This window comes from Echiichthys vipera, assembly GCF_963691815.1.
Source record: "Echiichthys vipera genome assembly, chromosome: 2".
Lineage (NCBI taxonomy): Eukaryota > Metazoa > Chordata > Actinopteri > Perciformes > Trachinidae > Echiichthys > Echiichthys vipera.
The window spans coordinates 9,985,482-10,000,210 of NC_139827.1; the positions used below are offsets into that span (position 1 = coordinate 9,985,482).

Below are 14,729 nucleotides of genomic sequence, written 5' to 3' on the forward strand. Positions count from 1 at the left end.
GTCTTAGTAAATGGGTTGCTGCTGCTGCTGCTGCTGAGGCACTTTATGGTCATTTCATTTCTGCAATGTCGGATGAAAATGTGTTTTCCGCGTTATACACTACTGCATTTCCCGTCTCTGGCTGGCATAAGATCCCATTTTGGCTCAGCTTTGGCTCGATGCTCCCCAGCACCCGCATATCAGCTGTGGTCCTCCTCTCTGCATAACCTAACAGATGCTTTTAGTTGTAATATATACTGCATATACGTGGCTGATTTCATCTCCTCTTATGTTTTTAATCATGCCGACTTCCACTTGTGTAAATATTAGTTCCAGGAACAAAACCAGCCCTGTTTTCACTGCTACCCTCTCCAATTTGCAGTTGTTGTTTTGTTTTTTTTTACATTATGCAGCAGTGGTTATCTTGCAGTGACCAAAGTGACTGCTTTAGATGCGTGCATGTGATCAGTCGGCTGTTGCCTGTTGGAGTAGCCTATACCCTGACATTGGCACTCGCCTCAGGCTCCAACCACAGATAATGGGTCACTGTGTCAGACTGCGTGAGGTAGAGAATATCCTCAAGGAGGTGTATTGTGTGCTGGATGGCAGCCATGAAATGATGCTGCCTTAGTTGGAAATGCAGAGTACAAACAAGAATATGAAAGGGAATACATTTGTGTGTGTGTGTGTGTGTGTGTGTGTGTGTGTGTGTGTGTGTGTGTGTGTGTGTGTGTGTGTGTGTGTGTGTGTGTGTGTGTGTGTGTGTGTGTGTGTGTGTGTGTGTGTGTGTGTGTGTGTGTGTGTGTGTGTGTGTGTGTGTGTGTGTGTGTGTGTGTGTGTGTGTGTGTGTGTGTGTGTGTGTGTGTGTGTGTGTGTGTGTGTGTGTGTGTGTGTGTGTGTGTGTGTGTGTGTGTGTGTGTGTGTGTGTGTGTAAACAAATTTGTTAATGACATATCATTCAAAATCAGACGCCTGTGCAGTGGGGGGGTGGGGGGTGGATTGTGTGCACTGTGCACTGTGCGTGTAGTTTTGAAGCTTTTACTTCATTAATGATAACAAGTGATTGTGTTATTCTGAATCAATAGGCAATAGTTTATTTAATTGAACCATTTGTCTTCTCTATCCATTTTGTGTCGTAAGATTTCAGGATTTTAAAGAGCTCCAGTATTTTCATGCTTCTCTCTTCAAATAGATCTCATGAAAAGATCTATTTGAAAGTTGACTTCAAAACCAGGTTCTCTCTAATTTGATCGCTCCATATTCATTTTACAATTTGCCAATCCTCACCAAACTGGCCAGTTCTCCCATGTGTTGCTGCGTCTCAAGTGATGCTGATTGACACGATGAAACTGTTTCACGGCTGCTTGAAACAGTATTTAAAAATGAGAAAAATATTCTTCAAGTGACTGATGCTGTAGGATGCGGTCTGCGTTGAAATGAATCAACGCATTATGTAAGAGTGATTGCTGTCTTTAAAATATCATTAACTCTCTGTGTATCCATCTGTCGTGCTTTTGGCCAGATAGGGAAGGGGAAGCCAAGAGCAAGGAGGGGAGGACTGATTAGTGGTGATTTACAAACACTGCGTGCTCTGGTTACCTTTTTTCCCAGGCTGAAACGCAAGAAGAGGCTGCTTACATGCTGTTTTTTTCACACCCGCATTTAGTTTTCTTGCATGTGCACACAGACACACACACTCAAAGCCAGCCAGCACTCCCTCTTTTCTCTCTCCCACTTGGAAACACACACACACACACACACACACACACACAAATTCATGCATACACACACCCAGGCTCTCCTTGGCTACTGAACTGCCATTGCAGTGAGATCACCGCTTTAAGAACAAGGCAGTTGGGTTTAAGAGTTGGATCTTAACAAGCAGGAATAGCTTATAAACCCTCCTTTATATTCCTTAGCAGTCAAACAGGCTTTCAGCCAGATACGTATTTTAAATGTAGACAAGTGGAACATAAAATACAGACCTACAAGCTTTTGAAGGCATATAATACATTCACATGTTTGTCTTTTGTTTTGCCACTTAAGTTGTTTTCACACACGAACTCCTGGCAATGTGGGAAGTTTCCGTTTCACACATTTAGCACACAACTGGAGGTTGTCTCTGTCAGACGTGTTCTGACTTACTGGAAATTCTCCGTTTGGTTTAGGCAAGAGGCGGTGCCTGGATAGAGCGTGATTACACCCTAGCCACGTGGCCACGTTGTAGGTTGGTCATAAATAACCATGTCTCAAGTGAATTTGTCTCATGATTTCGGTGTCAGTCAATTCCCTGAATGTTGTCGTCTCTCCGGTTGAACATTTTTCGTTGCTCTTTGTGGAAATCGCCCTTCTTCTTCACCCTCGGATGTTTGTTTTCTTCTGCTTTCGCCCCAGCTGCATGACAGAAACGTCACCAACACACCCTCTTGCTCGCTGTGAATCCTCCGCACAATGAGCAGCTTTGTCCACACACGGGCTCCATCAGACATTAAAGACTTTGTACTGGGGTGCTGGCAGGGTAAACTCTGTTTGATGTCAGATCCAGCTGATTGGGACATTTGCGTTCTCACATACAGCTCCTCCGTGTGATGAAGCTAGATAAATTCAGGGTTGCAGTGCATGCGTAAAAGACGCTTAAATTACATTTTCCAGCCCCTATTCTATACATTTCTGTAATTAATTGCCCATAAGTATGGCTCATCCCCCTGCAGCTTTACACAGCAGCTGACAGCATCATTGGTCAGATAACAGTGTAATGTCCAGGGGGCGTCTGACCTGCACTACAAGTTAGTGTGCTGGTCATGTACACATCCCTCTATAAACTCAGGCTTTGGTTGTTTTGTCAGGGTTTTCTTGGTGCATTGATTCATTCATTCTGTAGTCCACATTAAATACTGAGGCAGGGAAGCCTGTATTGATACCCAATGCCATGGGTGCAGTTGCTGATAATCCTGCTCATTTCTCAGCATTTCTCAATTGTTTCTTTTTGGTTCATCATTGTTTTGGATGTTTCGCGTGCCGATCTCAACACTCAAATGTGCCTCACAGGCTGAAAACCCTGCGAGAACAAACACTCACTCACTAAATTATAGTGATAAACAAAAAAACACACATCTAGAGGAGAGACATGTAATCATGCCACTGTGAAGCCAGACAGTATGGAGTCAAATGTCCAGTGCTGTATTCTTTTGTAACATGCACAACAATAACATTCTGAAAATACATCAAAAAAATAATTTTTGCCTCAAAGGAGGGAGAAAAAAAAAGTATATTTTGAATGTGGTTTCTTCTTACTAAAAAACATTATCAGTTTCTACAATAGCAGCAGGAAAAACATGCCACCTGCTAAAGTGCAGGAATAAATCATTCATCTGCATTATGATGTTGGTACTGCTGGTGGCTCCTACAACATAGCTGATTTTAAGTATTTTTGTCTTTACTTTGAGGCTGAAACTGAAGGAAAACAATCAGATCTTGCGGAGCTTTCATTTAAACTTTAAACAGAATCCGGGAACAAGAGCAGGCTGTTACATTGTATATCTTATTTTGGCCAGACAGTCCAGTTATTTAGAGTCATGAGGGAACGGCGATGAGATGGTGATCGCTTGCATGTGTGGCGAGAGGCCTTGCCAGAGAGAGTGGCAGGCATGGGATGAGGAAAATTGGCTTGCCCGGGTTCACACAGGCTCCTTTGTTTGCGCAGTTGGGAAGGTGGTAACAGGGATTGGCGTGCGTGTGTGGTTGTGTGTGTGTGGGTGTGTGGGTGACAGAAAGAGATAAAGAACTGACTTGCTCTGTTTTTCTTTCTCAATATGAATCAAACTTCAGTGCCAAAGAATGCACCCTCTTTTGTACTTTGTGGTTATATTGTGTGCATAGTATGGATATTATGGGATGGCTGGTTGCTCAAGAATCTCCTCCAACATGGAGTTTAATCAAAAGAAAGCACAGCACTGTTTTACAAGCACCTGCTTTTTATCTCATCTACAAACACGTCATTACCTCTCAGCTTTGTTATGGAACATGTTAATAAATTGAATCTCTCGCCTATGCATTAAAGTTTAATTTCCTATTTGCATAAAACAGTAGGAAGACTGTGGAGTCTGTATTTTAATGTGCTGGATTTCTGGACATAATGTGTAACAAAGTCTGTGACTCGCAAAAGCAATTTTCTGCTTCCTCCCCTGTTCTTAAAAACGCTCACGATGCGTGTCCTTTTTCAAATGTATTTTTCAAGAAATGGCTTCTCACTCCAAAAGTAAAGTGACTCTGCTTTTCAAAGAAAGTTATCAGAAAGGGAAGGAAACAATGATGGATTATGCAACACATGTCAAAACTGTCCCCTCCAGCCAAATTCTATGTGGTGTTCATTTTTATTTACTTCTCAGAAGGATGCATTGTAATAATTCGGTTCCTGTCTTTAAACTCAGTCTCATCCAGTGTTACGCTCTGTTGGTTACTAATGTTTTTCTTCTTTTTTTTTCCTTTCTCAGATGAAGAGAAAGCTGGACCATGGCCCCGAGGTCCGGTCTTTCCCTTCAGGAAAAAAGCCCTGCAAAGGCCCAGAGTATCCAAGGTAAAGCAGCCTCGAGTTCACCCATAAGACCTCCCAGCAGAGACACACCTTTTCCCAGTTTTACTTGTTCTGCAGTGTCCAGCATTTGTTTTCCACCTTATGTAGAAATGGCATTTTAAAGAGCCGTATGTCCTCGTTTTAGTGCTTTACACATATAAAGCTACCATGGAAAGAAATAATGAAAAAAACATCAAGAGGTATGAAGAAAGTATCTTCAAACGGAATGATGCTTCACATCATATTGTATTGCCAGCATCCAGCCAGCAGCCCCAGATGTTTCTCTACCCCTCAATATTTAATGCATGTGTTCGCATGTAGCCACATTAAAATTCAGACTGAACACAGCCACTTAACTGTAAATGTTGCCATGTAGCTCAGCTTCTCCTCCCATTAAAAATGAATCCATAATGAAATGGACCCCCAGCTTCCCATTTTGCTGTCGGCAAGCAGGACCTGAAGAAGTGAGGGTGGCTGCCGAATGGTTTCTCCCGCTGCCCTTACATTACGAGGGCACATGGGCACCCTTTGAAGTCCTGTCCTGCTTTTCACATCCAGGTTCTTACAACAGGGGAGTCTGGACTTGAACAGAAATCTGTGGGATTGTGCATACTTTGAAGTCTCCCAGCTAAAAATGTATCTTTCAAGGAAATATTTGCTGACTTTTTTTGTGATTTTGATATAGTGCGTGTCAAATTTGCTTTTCATTCAGTCACCAACAGGATAACGATCAGTTTGAAAACCAGAAAATGTGTGTCAAATATATCCTTATTGTTCTGCAGCCGCAATGTTTTGGTAGAGTCTGAAGTTTTATTTAGGTCGGTAAACTTAGATTTCTTTGAGCTAGAACTGTGTAACAAACGCAGCCAAGAAATAATTCATATTCTTCAGGTCCAACAGCGACTGTAATAATCTTCCGTAGTTCAAAGAGATATTACCCTTATTATAACCAGACATATGTTTATTTCTTCAGGAAATTTGCATAACATAAAGAGAAAGGACTATTTTTGTTTGCCTAGCAGAACACACATGCTCCCAGCTGTGTGTCTCACCTTTTATGGCTAAATTAAATCAGTGGCAAAGATGTTTTTAGTTTAAAGTACAGCTTGAAATATTTAACTTGGCAGTATTTGCTGTTTCAGTGGCACACGGGCCATCTTTTACCGTATGTTTTTCTCCACTACAAAATAATAATGGGAGGACATATCTGCAAAATTTGCCGCAAAACGAACCCGGGAACAACTGAATGCCCTCAAATTGAGCTTATTGTTCTTCTCATTAATAGTGTGACCTAATATGTTTATAATGTTCCCGTTTTTTTCCCATTTTGTCTTAAAACTTTTTGTTGAAAGGTTTCCCATCCTCTCTCGAATGTCTGCAGTCGGCTATTTGCCTGTAAAGATCTCATCTAATTATTAGTTTTAAAGGTTTTTCTTTCCTTGTAAATTGCAGCCCGACGGGAATTGTCCCATGTCCAGCCACGCCTACCACATTTGGCCACATCAGAGCAGCAAACGGTCAGGGGCAGCAGAGACGGCGCATCACCTCAATCCAGCCACCCACGGGTCTCCAAGAATGGCTCCGAACATTTCAGGTGAGCACGGCGAGGTTTCCTCTACTCTTTTTCTTTTACACTTTTTCTTTTCCCTCCCCCCCGGGCAACTCCAAACCCCTCGAGCAAAAGCTCATCAAAAAGCAGATGTTGTGCCCAATCAATGGTCGCTTAGTCTCAGAGATAATTGCTGCCTTGTTGTTCTGGCCCACCACATTACCATAGCCACTGTAGCGTGGAATTGGAATTAGCCGTACCTGTTCAGAATTAAAAAGTAGAGTCATAACATCACGTGTTCCTACTGTAGACTAATAGTCTGTACTAAAAGTTGAGCAGATGTTGTCTCCTGCCTGTGGTCCTCTGACATAAAGAAGATAACGTCACTGCAGTATCATCTAAACCTGTTGTTACCTTGAGTTTTAACTGTATTATCCAAGTGTAATGTAGACTTCGGGCCTCTTGTCCATGAATGCTAAATGTAAAGAGATGTAAGACATGTAATTTTTCTTTACAGTCTGTACAGGTGCAGCATAATAGAGCTGTTTCTTTCATGTCAGACTTCAACTCTAATGATCGCAGACTTCCTGGAAATAGGATGTCATTTAAACATATTAGCTTTGACTGGGTCTCTCCTTTATAATAGGTTGCCATGGATTTCATTACCTAAGTGAGCTTAAACTCATTATCTTTGAATAGCTGGGCGAACCTGTGACACCTCAGTGTTTATTTTACATACATTAGTCTTCAGTCCTGACCTGCTGCGGTCTGCTGTCTTTAATTTGACAGTGCAGGCTACAGGCAACCAAACCTCAAACTTACATTCTGTACATTCCCCAGTCCAGTCCTAGCCTGTAGCTGCTATTAGAGAGGGAAACTACAAGGCAGCATACTATAGCTAGAAAGTACAAACTTCTGGTGTTATTTTAGGATTTTGCACTCTAAAAGACAAACGCAAGGGAACACACAGTCATGACAAAGTCATATACTGTATAACATCAAACGATCAGATGAAATGTGTGAGGCATACATGAAATTTAGATGAGATGATCGATATAAAGCTTCAGCCAGCTGCTGATCAATGTAGCATAAAGACTGGGAACAGCTTTTGACATTATATGGAGGAGCAAAAGAAAAAAAAATATAAAATATCTCCCGAAATCTGAAACTACTCCTGTTATCCAGCCAACACACTGACACATCTGGCTTGATACCATACATTGTTAAAATTTTAAAATACATTTCAATAATACATGTCCTACTGAACTCTATCCAAACAACAAGGCACAGGCGGTTATCATGGCTGGTATAAAAGATGAAATATCTGCCTCTTTAGTGTCTTTGTAGCTCACAGTAATCGTACCTCAGTAATCTGTTTTGCTTGCAGCCAAACAATTCAGTCTCTTCGCATCTTTCAGTAGATACCTCAACACTTCCCTGAATATCTGAACAGAAGTATTTTATCAGCAGCTCGTCATAATGATCAGTTGATCCAAAGAGTAACACTTGTGCATCAGCGGGTCACTTGGATCAAGACCACACGAAGAGGCGACTGTTGGTTCAAGCCAATAACCACGGCTCCTACAGAGGTTAGCGTGGAAGCAGCAAAAGCATCAGTCATTTCAGAACTGGAGACTTTAGCGTCACTGAGAGAAGAGCAAAGAAAGCCACTGTGGGCTTTTCTCAACGGAAAAGGTGTTTTCACTTTTCTCCTGACTCACTTGAGTTTGATTGACAGATGGCTCACCCAATCACCTGCCAGATTTATTTTTTGAGAGTAACGGCTCTTGTCCGAACTCTTTTTTTCAATGTCTGCTTCTCGGATGGTCCTTTGTAACAAACCATTTGGCGTGTCAGGATAGAAGTACGCTGGTCATGCTCACCGGATGTACAGCGCTGGGATAAAGCCTGACAACTTGCGCCCTCTCACGCACTGTTGGCTTAACGCCACCCTAGAGGAATGTGAGGGTTTCGAGCAATACAATTAAGTCTGAGTGCACCCCCCCCCCCCCCCCCCCGATTGATAAGTGGGTGTAGCCAGAGAGGTCTGGTAATGTGAGACTGAAAATACGCTGGTGTGGGGAGAGTGTGTTTACCAAAAAAAGAGAAACAACAATAAATGACTTAAGTTTATCCCAGAAACTTCTGGAATACATTGAGATCTAAAGTGATAGATATCAAAGAACATACTGCCATGTTTACAGGCAATGAAAAGACTGACACTTTTAAGGAATTTAGTTTATGAAAGTGATACAAACCCTCATTATAGAACATGAAATATTGTTGCATATATGAATGCATAGCAAACTAGAAGCTTGAGAATTTTCTAGCCTATTAAACAAAACAAGCTCAGTTTGGGAATTGTGACCCTGTAGTTGTATAAACAAAGTATACTCATAATCTGTGGCAGATTGATGTCACACATAAGTAGCTGTTATGTTGTCCTCCCAATGGCAGGGAGGAAGTCTCTGATTACCTCTAGAACCAGCACCTCTGGCTAAAGCTTTTAGTTGCCAAATTACAGGTGGTTTGCGTGTGCCAGATTTTCCATCCTGCCTCGTAGCCTGTAATCATTGTTAAATTTCATCGCTCCACAGAGGAAAACAACTGGGGCTGTTGAGTCCAGCGGACTCAGTGCAGTGCTAGTCATCAGCCTGCGTTAAATAAGTGAATGTTCAAACAGAAGAAGTAACCCAACAAGGTTTTAATAATGTTGTTGATCCAGTCGGGTAGCTGATTCCACTAATGTGTTGCTGGAAATAGGCAGGTGCCTCGAGCAACTCTGTGCTACCATGGAGGGCACGTAGGGAAAATTAACGTGTTAAAGACACATTGCACAGGGCAACACGTTTCCAAGTAAAATAAGAGCTTACACAAGCCCACTACGGCGTCTAGTTTAACCATGACGAATTGGCACAATCAGCCCATAACGCCTTGCTGCTATGTTTTTCATTTAACACTCTACTTTTACTGCAGCGTGGGGTGTGGCGATCCAGATGTGGATGTGTAATGACTATTCTGCTGACAGAGTTCAACTAGCGTGTGGCCACCTGTCATAGCCAAAACTGATTTTCCCTTTATTTTTTAAAGCCTTTGGAGGGGACAACACACAGAGAGCACAGACCGCGATGAAATAAAAAGCAATAACAGCTAGCAGGATAAACTGCATACAAGTCAAACAGTCCCTATGATGTTTTACTGATACCATGTGAGAGAAATCCAAAGAAAAGTGTTCTACATACGTTGGTATAAACATTAAAGGAATTGCAGAATCACTGAACATAACTAGATACAGGGGAAATTATAGGAATGTTACACTTTGTTTAAAGCTCCTGAAAGACAAGCAGCAAGATGCACAACTATCTCAGTGGTAAACTGAAAAACTTCATCAAACTAACGACTCTGGCTGCTCAGTATTTTTTATTGGCTACACTTTGTCTTCATTGACGCCAGCCGCTGCTTTTTGTGAAGCTGATAATGTGCAACACTACCACCGTCAAACTGAGCTCCTTATGGTTCTTTGATTTGATTTAGAGTCCACTCAGCAAATTCTCTTTTCAATATTTTTTTTTATTAGCTGAGACTACACTTGAGCTTTCATCTGTTGTGCATTGGCAGTTTTTATCTCCAATGGGTCACAGTCATGTACCGTATTCCCTCAAATAAAGGCCAGCAGTCAAATACAAGCCGGGTAAAAACAAGGGTGAAAAAACTTATGGTGGTCTTGCCAACGAAACATAATGTCTATTTCCATTAGTTTTGATTTAATCAATTCAACAATATAATACATTTTTTTTCAGTACCTTGTTGTTCTAAAGTGTTTTTAGTTTGAAGACACAGGCAACAGCGTAATGCATTAACTTATCAGGCAGCGGCAACGGGAGCAGATCAAAAACAGGCTTTGTACTAAAATATGAGCGCTTATACTCATCAAACAGAGGGGATTAGAAATACAGGTCGGCTTCTAATACAAGCCTGTGGCCTCACTGTTTGAGGAAATACGGTTTAAAAAGAAACAAACAAACTAACTTTTGTTCCAATCGAGGTTTGAACGCACGTACTGTGACTCACTTCAGACAGAAGCATCTGCCGTCTTTTAAAACCAGTTCCTTTGTGTTCCAGAGCTGGACTGGCCCAGAGAAGCTGCTGGCGCTGGATGAGTTGATTGACAGCTGTGAGCCCACACAAGTCAAGCATATGATGCAGGTGATCGAACCGCAGTTTCAGCGAGACTTCATCTCCCTGCTGCCCAAAGAGGTGAGTTCCTAAATCCCTGTTTTCTGTTATCAGTACACAACTTTATCTCCAGTCCTGCTGTTGCTCTGACCTGAGCTCTCCCGGGACTCCCCTGAGGGAGACATTCTTTTTGAATATATAACATGTGACAGAGACGAGGCTTCCCCTCCAGCCCTAATCCTGTCACAGTCTTCCTTCAGATCATCTAACGACATCCATAGTGGGGCGTCTTGTTTCTGCTGTGCATCATAACAGACAATACAAACAATCTGAAGTGCCAAGCTGACGATAAGATCACATAAGGGATTCTTACAAAACAGCCTCAATCCACCGTATCTTGTGTGGCTGATCAAATACTTAACGCCGTGTCTCTCTCTGGCAGGTGTTAGGATGAAAGGAGGGCTGGTGGCGTAGAGAGTGAGGCAATAGGATGCAAGATTTCAAGGTGTTGGCACCACTTGCTCTAAAGCCAAATACACAACAGCATCATGTGTGTTCTCACCAGGCCACGAGCCCTGTCTTTTCATTCTATGCACAGTTTCTCCTTTTTTTTTTTTTTATAAATCCTGGTCCCTCTGACTTCTTTTGATCGTTCTGTCCTCCCTGCTGAAAGTATATTCAGGGGGACAGTCAAGTAATTTTAACAGGACAATCCCTGTCGTCGCACTATAGATACAGTTGAAATTGAAACCATGAAGAGAATCTGCAGAAGGCAGTGTGTCGGGCTTAAAAAGCAATCACTCTGCTCGAGGTCCATTCATAAATATTTAAAAAAATCCTCAAGTGGCTTTGACAGGCTCTCAGGTGTTTTAGGCATGTCAAAGTTGGTGGGTCAGGGGCAAATGATATGAAATAACCCTAAAACTAAACTTTAATGCTGAAATAGCCTCAGGAGGTGGACAAAATAACATGAAAACCTTCATAGTGATCCTCAGTCCTCTTTTTGAACTGCATGAAGTCAGATATGTGACAAGGAAACATCTGCAAATGGAGGAATATGCAGCAAAGTGTATAACGATACAATAACGTTTTTGGGGAAAAATAATAGTTTTATATAATATGGCCAAACAACTGACTGGTTCCAGCTTCTCAAATGTGAGGAATTGATGCCTTGTCATGAATGATAGTAGACTGAATATGTTTGGGTTTTGGACGTTTGTCGAATAAAAGGAGCAATATGAATACATCACCTCAGTCTGTGAGAAAATGCAATGCAAACAATTAATCGAGGAAATAATGGAGTGAGATCGAATACAAGAGCAATCTTTAGTTACGTCTAGACTAGATTGAAGAATCTGGCCTTGGTAGCCGAATGGGATACAGCACATGTCATATCACCACAGCATCCCAGGTTTGAGTCTTGCCCTTTTTTTGCACGTCATACCATACCTCTCTCTCTCTCTCTCTCTCTCTCTCTCTCTCTCTCTCTCTCTCTCTCTCTCTCTCTCTCTCTCTCTCTCTCTCTCTCTCTCTCTCTCTCTCTCTCTCTCTCTCTCTCTCTCTCTCTCTCTCTCTCTCTCTCTCTCTCTCTCTCTCTCTTCCCCCCCCCCCCCATTTCTACACTGTCCATTGTCAAATAAAGAAGAAAATGCCCAAATACAAATCTTTTTTTAAAAAAAGAAGAAGAAGCCTGGCCTCACATTACAAACAACTCTAAAATCTCTATCTGAAAACCTGCTCCTGCTTATCCTGATGTTCATGACACCACTCCTTAATTTGCCACACAGCATGCCCTAGGTCATTATCACCTCGGATTAGTGTAATATAATAAAAGAATATTTGCACAACGGGTTACAAAATGAACCCATTTTTATGATCATCCACCGCTTTGTTTGAAAGCTACAACCGACATTGTGTGTTAAGGCTGTAGTCCAAATATCCACCTGTGTGAAAATGTTAGTGTCAGTGAATGGCAGTATTTTCCTCCCCCTGTTGTTCAGGGGTCCATATTTTTGCTCATTATTCCTGGTTTTGTGTCCTTTTATGACAGCTTTGGCTTAACGAACTGTAGCCCTGGCATTATTACTGTTGTATGAAGCTCCTTTTGTGTATTTTTTTGTCAGGCTTTCATAAAAATACCAAATTCTATGGTAATGACATTGTCTACCCTTGTCAGCTAGATTTGGGCCGTTAATATTGTGCACACAGTTTGTTTGGTAGGGTATTTTCTCAGCTGTTCCTTTTTGTTATTGGGATTTAGTTTTTTCAAGCACTAAAGTCCTCTTCTGTGAGGTGTTTGTACGGTTGTATGCACCCACAGCGGTGAATAATAGGTCTCCTTTTCCATTTACACCTCTAACATTCCTCGTCCTTGTCTTTCAACAGCTGGCTTTGTACGTGCTGTCATTCCTGGAACCGAAGGACCTCCTACAAGCAGCCCAGACGTGTCGCTACTGGCGCATCCTGGCAGAAGACAACCTGCTGTGGAGGGAGAAATGCAGGGAAGAAGGTGAGTCTTAAACTTTTGCAACAGATGCAGACAGACAAACAACATGCAGTCACCCAGCGGGAGCAGTCTGGAGCTACCGCTGCGGGCGATGCTGTGCTTAAAGATGCAGTTGTACCTGTTTTTTAAATAAACTTTTAGAGTCCAATCTGCTTCCATCTCTCTCTCCTCATAGGCATCGATGAACCTCTGCCCCTCAAGAAAAGGAAAATCGTCAAGCCTGGCTTCACTCACAGCCCCTGGAAGAGTGCCTACATCAGGCAGCACAGAATAGACACCAACTGGAGGAGAGGGGACCTCAAATCACCCAAGGTAGCTTATACTTCAAACTTAAATCCCCCACAGGGGAGCTGCTCTTATAGATCTGAAATCAAATTGCTTTGAGTCGCAGAGAGTTGATGGAAAAGTTAGTGATAGGTCAGGTCTCAGCCGTATTCTTGTTGAATAATAATTGAGCTGCAGCACAGGATGATCTTACACTCCATTTGTCTTTTGCCTGTACAGAAGTTTCTCATAAAGCCTGACCAGCATGCTAGAACCGATCCTTAATGGGCCCTGTATGCTTTTACTCTTCTTCTTCTTCTTCTGAAAGAGCCGCAGGTCATTTTAGGCCGCCACTGATGTAAATTCGGTTACTGCGCTCTCCATACCCCTTTGCATATGCAGTGTGCTCTGTCGTTTGCTGAGCTTGCAGTCCTGTGACCCAGCACAGCACACACACACATACACACATACACTGCTTAAAAAGCTGTGTACACCTGCAGCACTTGATGACATTCTCCTCTTATCTCCTCTTTGATGTACAAAGCACCGGAGACGTGTCATTGTCAGCCTCGATTCTTGCTGTGTCATTCCACTTCCACCCCTTCCTCCCGTGTCCTCCTCATCGCATCTGTCTTTATCTTTCCCATCTCAAGGTGCTGAAAGGTCATGACGACCACGTGATCACCTGCCTCCAGTTCTGTGGCAACCGCATCGTCAGCGGCTCCGACGACAACACGCTTAAAGTCTGGTCGGCCATCACAGGAAAGGTATGGGTTAACTGCTATTTCTTCTTTCATGCAGTTCAAGTTAAATTAACTCATCTGAATTATTGCTTAATGGTTGTAAGACTTCCTGTTATCTTTTGTAGCATGTTCAAATCTGTTTTTGGTCATGCTATTAACAGTTTGTCAGTGTCCATTTCATCCAAACTTTATCACAGAGCCCTGAGGTATGCCACCAATTCTAGACCCATCATTGTACCTGATACAGTACGCCAATGTCATTGACATTGGTACATTTTAGTTTTTAAGATAATTTAGGCAAATTCCCACTCACTTAAGCCAAAAGTTTTTATTTTTGCAAAGCTGTAATAATCTTAGGCCTCTTATGAGTGCAGAGGATAGCAAACACGCCTATTCTACGATGCTCCTTGGCACCTGGATCGATCTGCTGGCCAAGCTCAAATTCGAGAGCCTCATCTCTTTTAAAAAAACAAAAACTATTTTAAACTCTGACTAAAGGTGGTCACTGCTAGCTGCAGTTGCTCAGTTAAGTAACAAATGTTGTTGTTGTTGTGTCAGATGCTGCTATGTGACCCTGTCTTGGCTAGGTCTCACTTGCGAAAGAGGTTATAATCTCAAGGTGATTTCCTTGTTAAATACAGTTTATAAGTTGTGCACTTAGCTATACATGAAAACAGCTTTCCGGTCTGACACCTAACTGTTTTTGTACCACTCACCTGATGGTTAGTAATTAGTGACATTTTCCCCGCTGTGTAAAAGCTTCCTAGCAAGTGTCCGTTCTATCTCATGTCTATCCTCTCCTCTTACATTTTGCAGACTTGTCACACAGCACATGTCCGCAAGAGGTGTTAGTATTCATAGCTGAAGCTGGTGCAGCCACAGTGCGGCCTTGGCTGCAGCTTTACGCTGTGTTTTAAAAAGAAAAGCAGCAGTTCCAGT

At 42.2% G+C, this 14,729-nt stretch overlaps 1 protein-coding gene across 4 annotated transcripts in view; it reads left to right on the forward strand.

The window, feature by feature from the left end:
• fbxw7 (F-box and WD repeat domain containing 7) overlaps positions 1–14,729 on the forward strand; it is a 121,847-nt gene that overhangs the window by 96,133 nt on the left and 10,985 nt on the right. For all 4 annotated transcript variants that reach the window (XM_083937992.1, XM_083937993.1, XM_083937994.1 and 1 more), the window contains 6 exons: positions 4,473–4,555; positions 6,005–6,146; positions 10,224–10,358; positions 12,663–12,786; positions 12,959–13,095; positions 13,701–13,814. In XM_083937992.1, the coding sequence (XP_083794118.1) occupies positions 4,473–4,555; positions 6,005–6,146; positions 10,224–10,358; positions 12,663–12,786; positions 12,959–13,095; positions 13,701–13,814 (735 nt within the window). The remainder of the gene's footprint in view (positions 1–4,472; positions 4,556–6,004; positions 6,147–10,223; positions 10,359–12,662; positions 12,787–12,958; positions 13,096–13,700; positions 13,815–14,729) is intronic.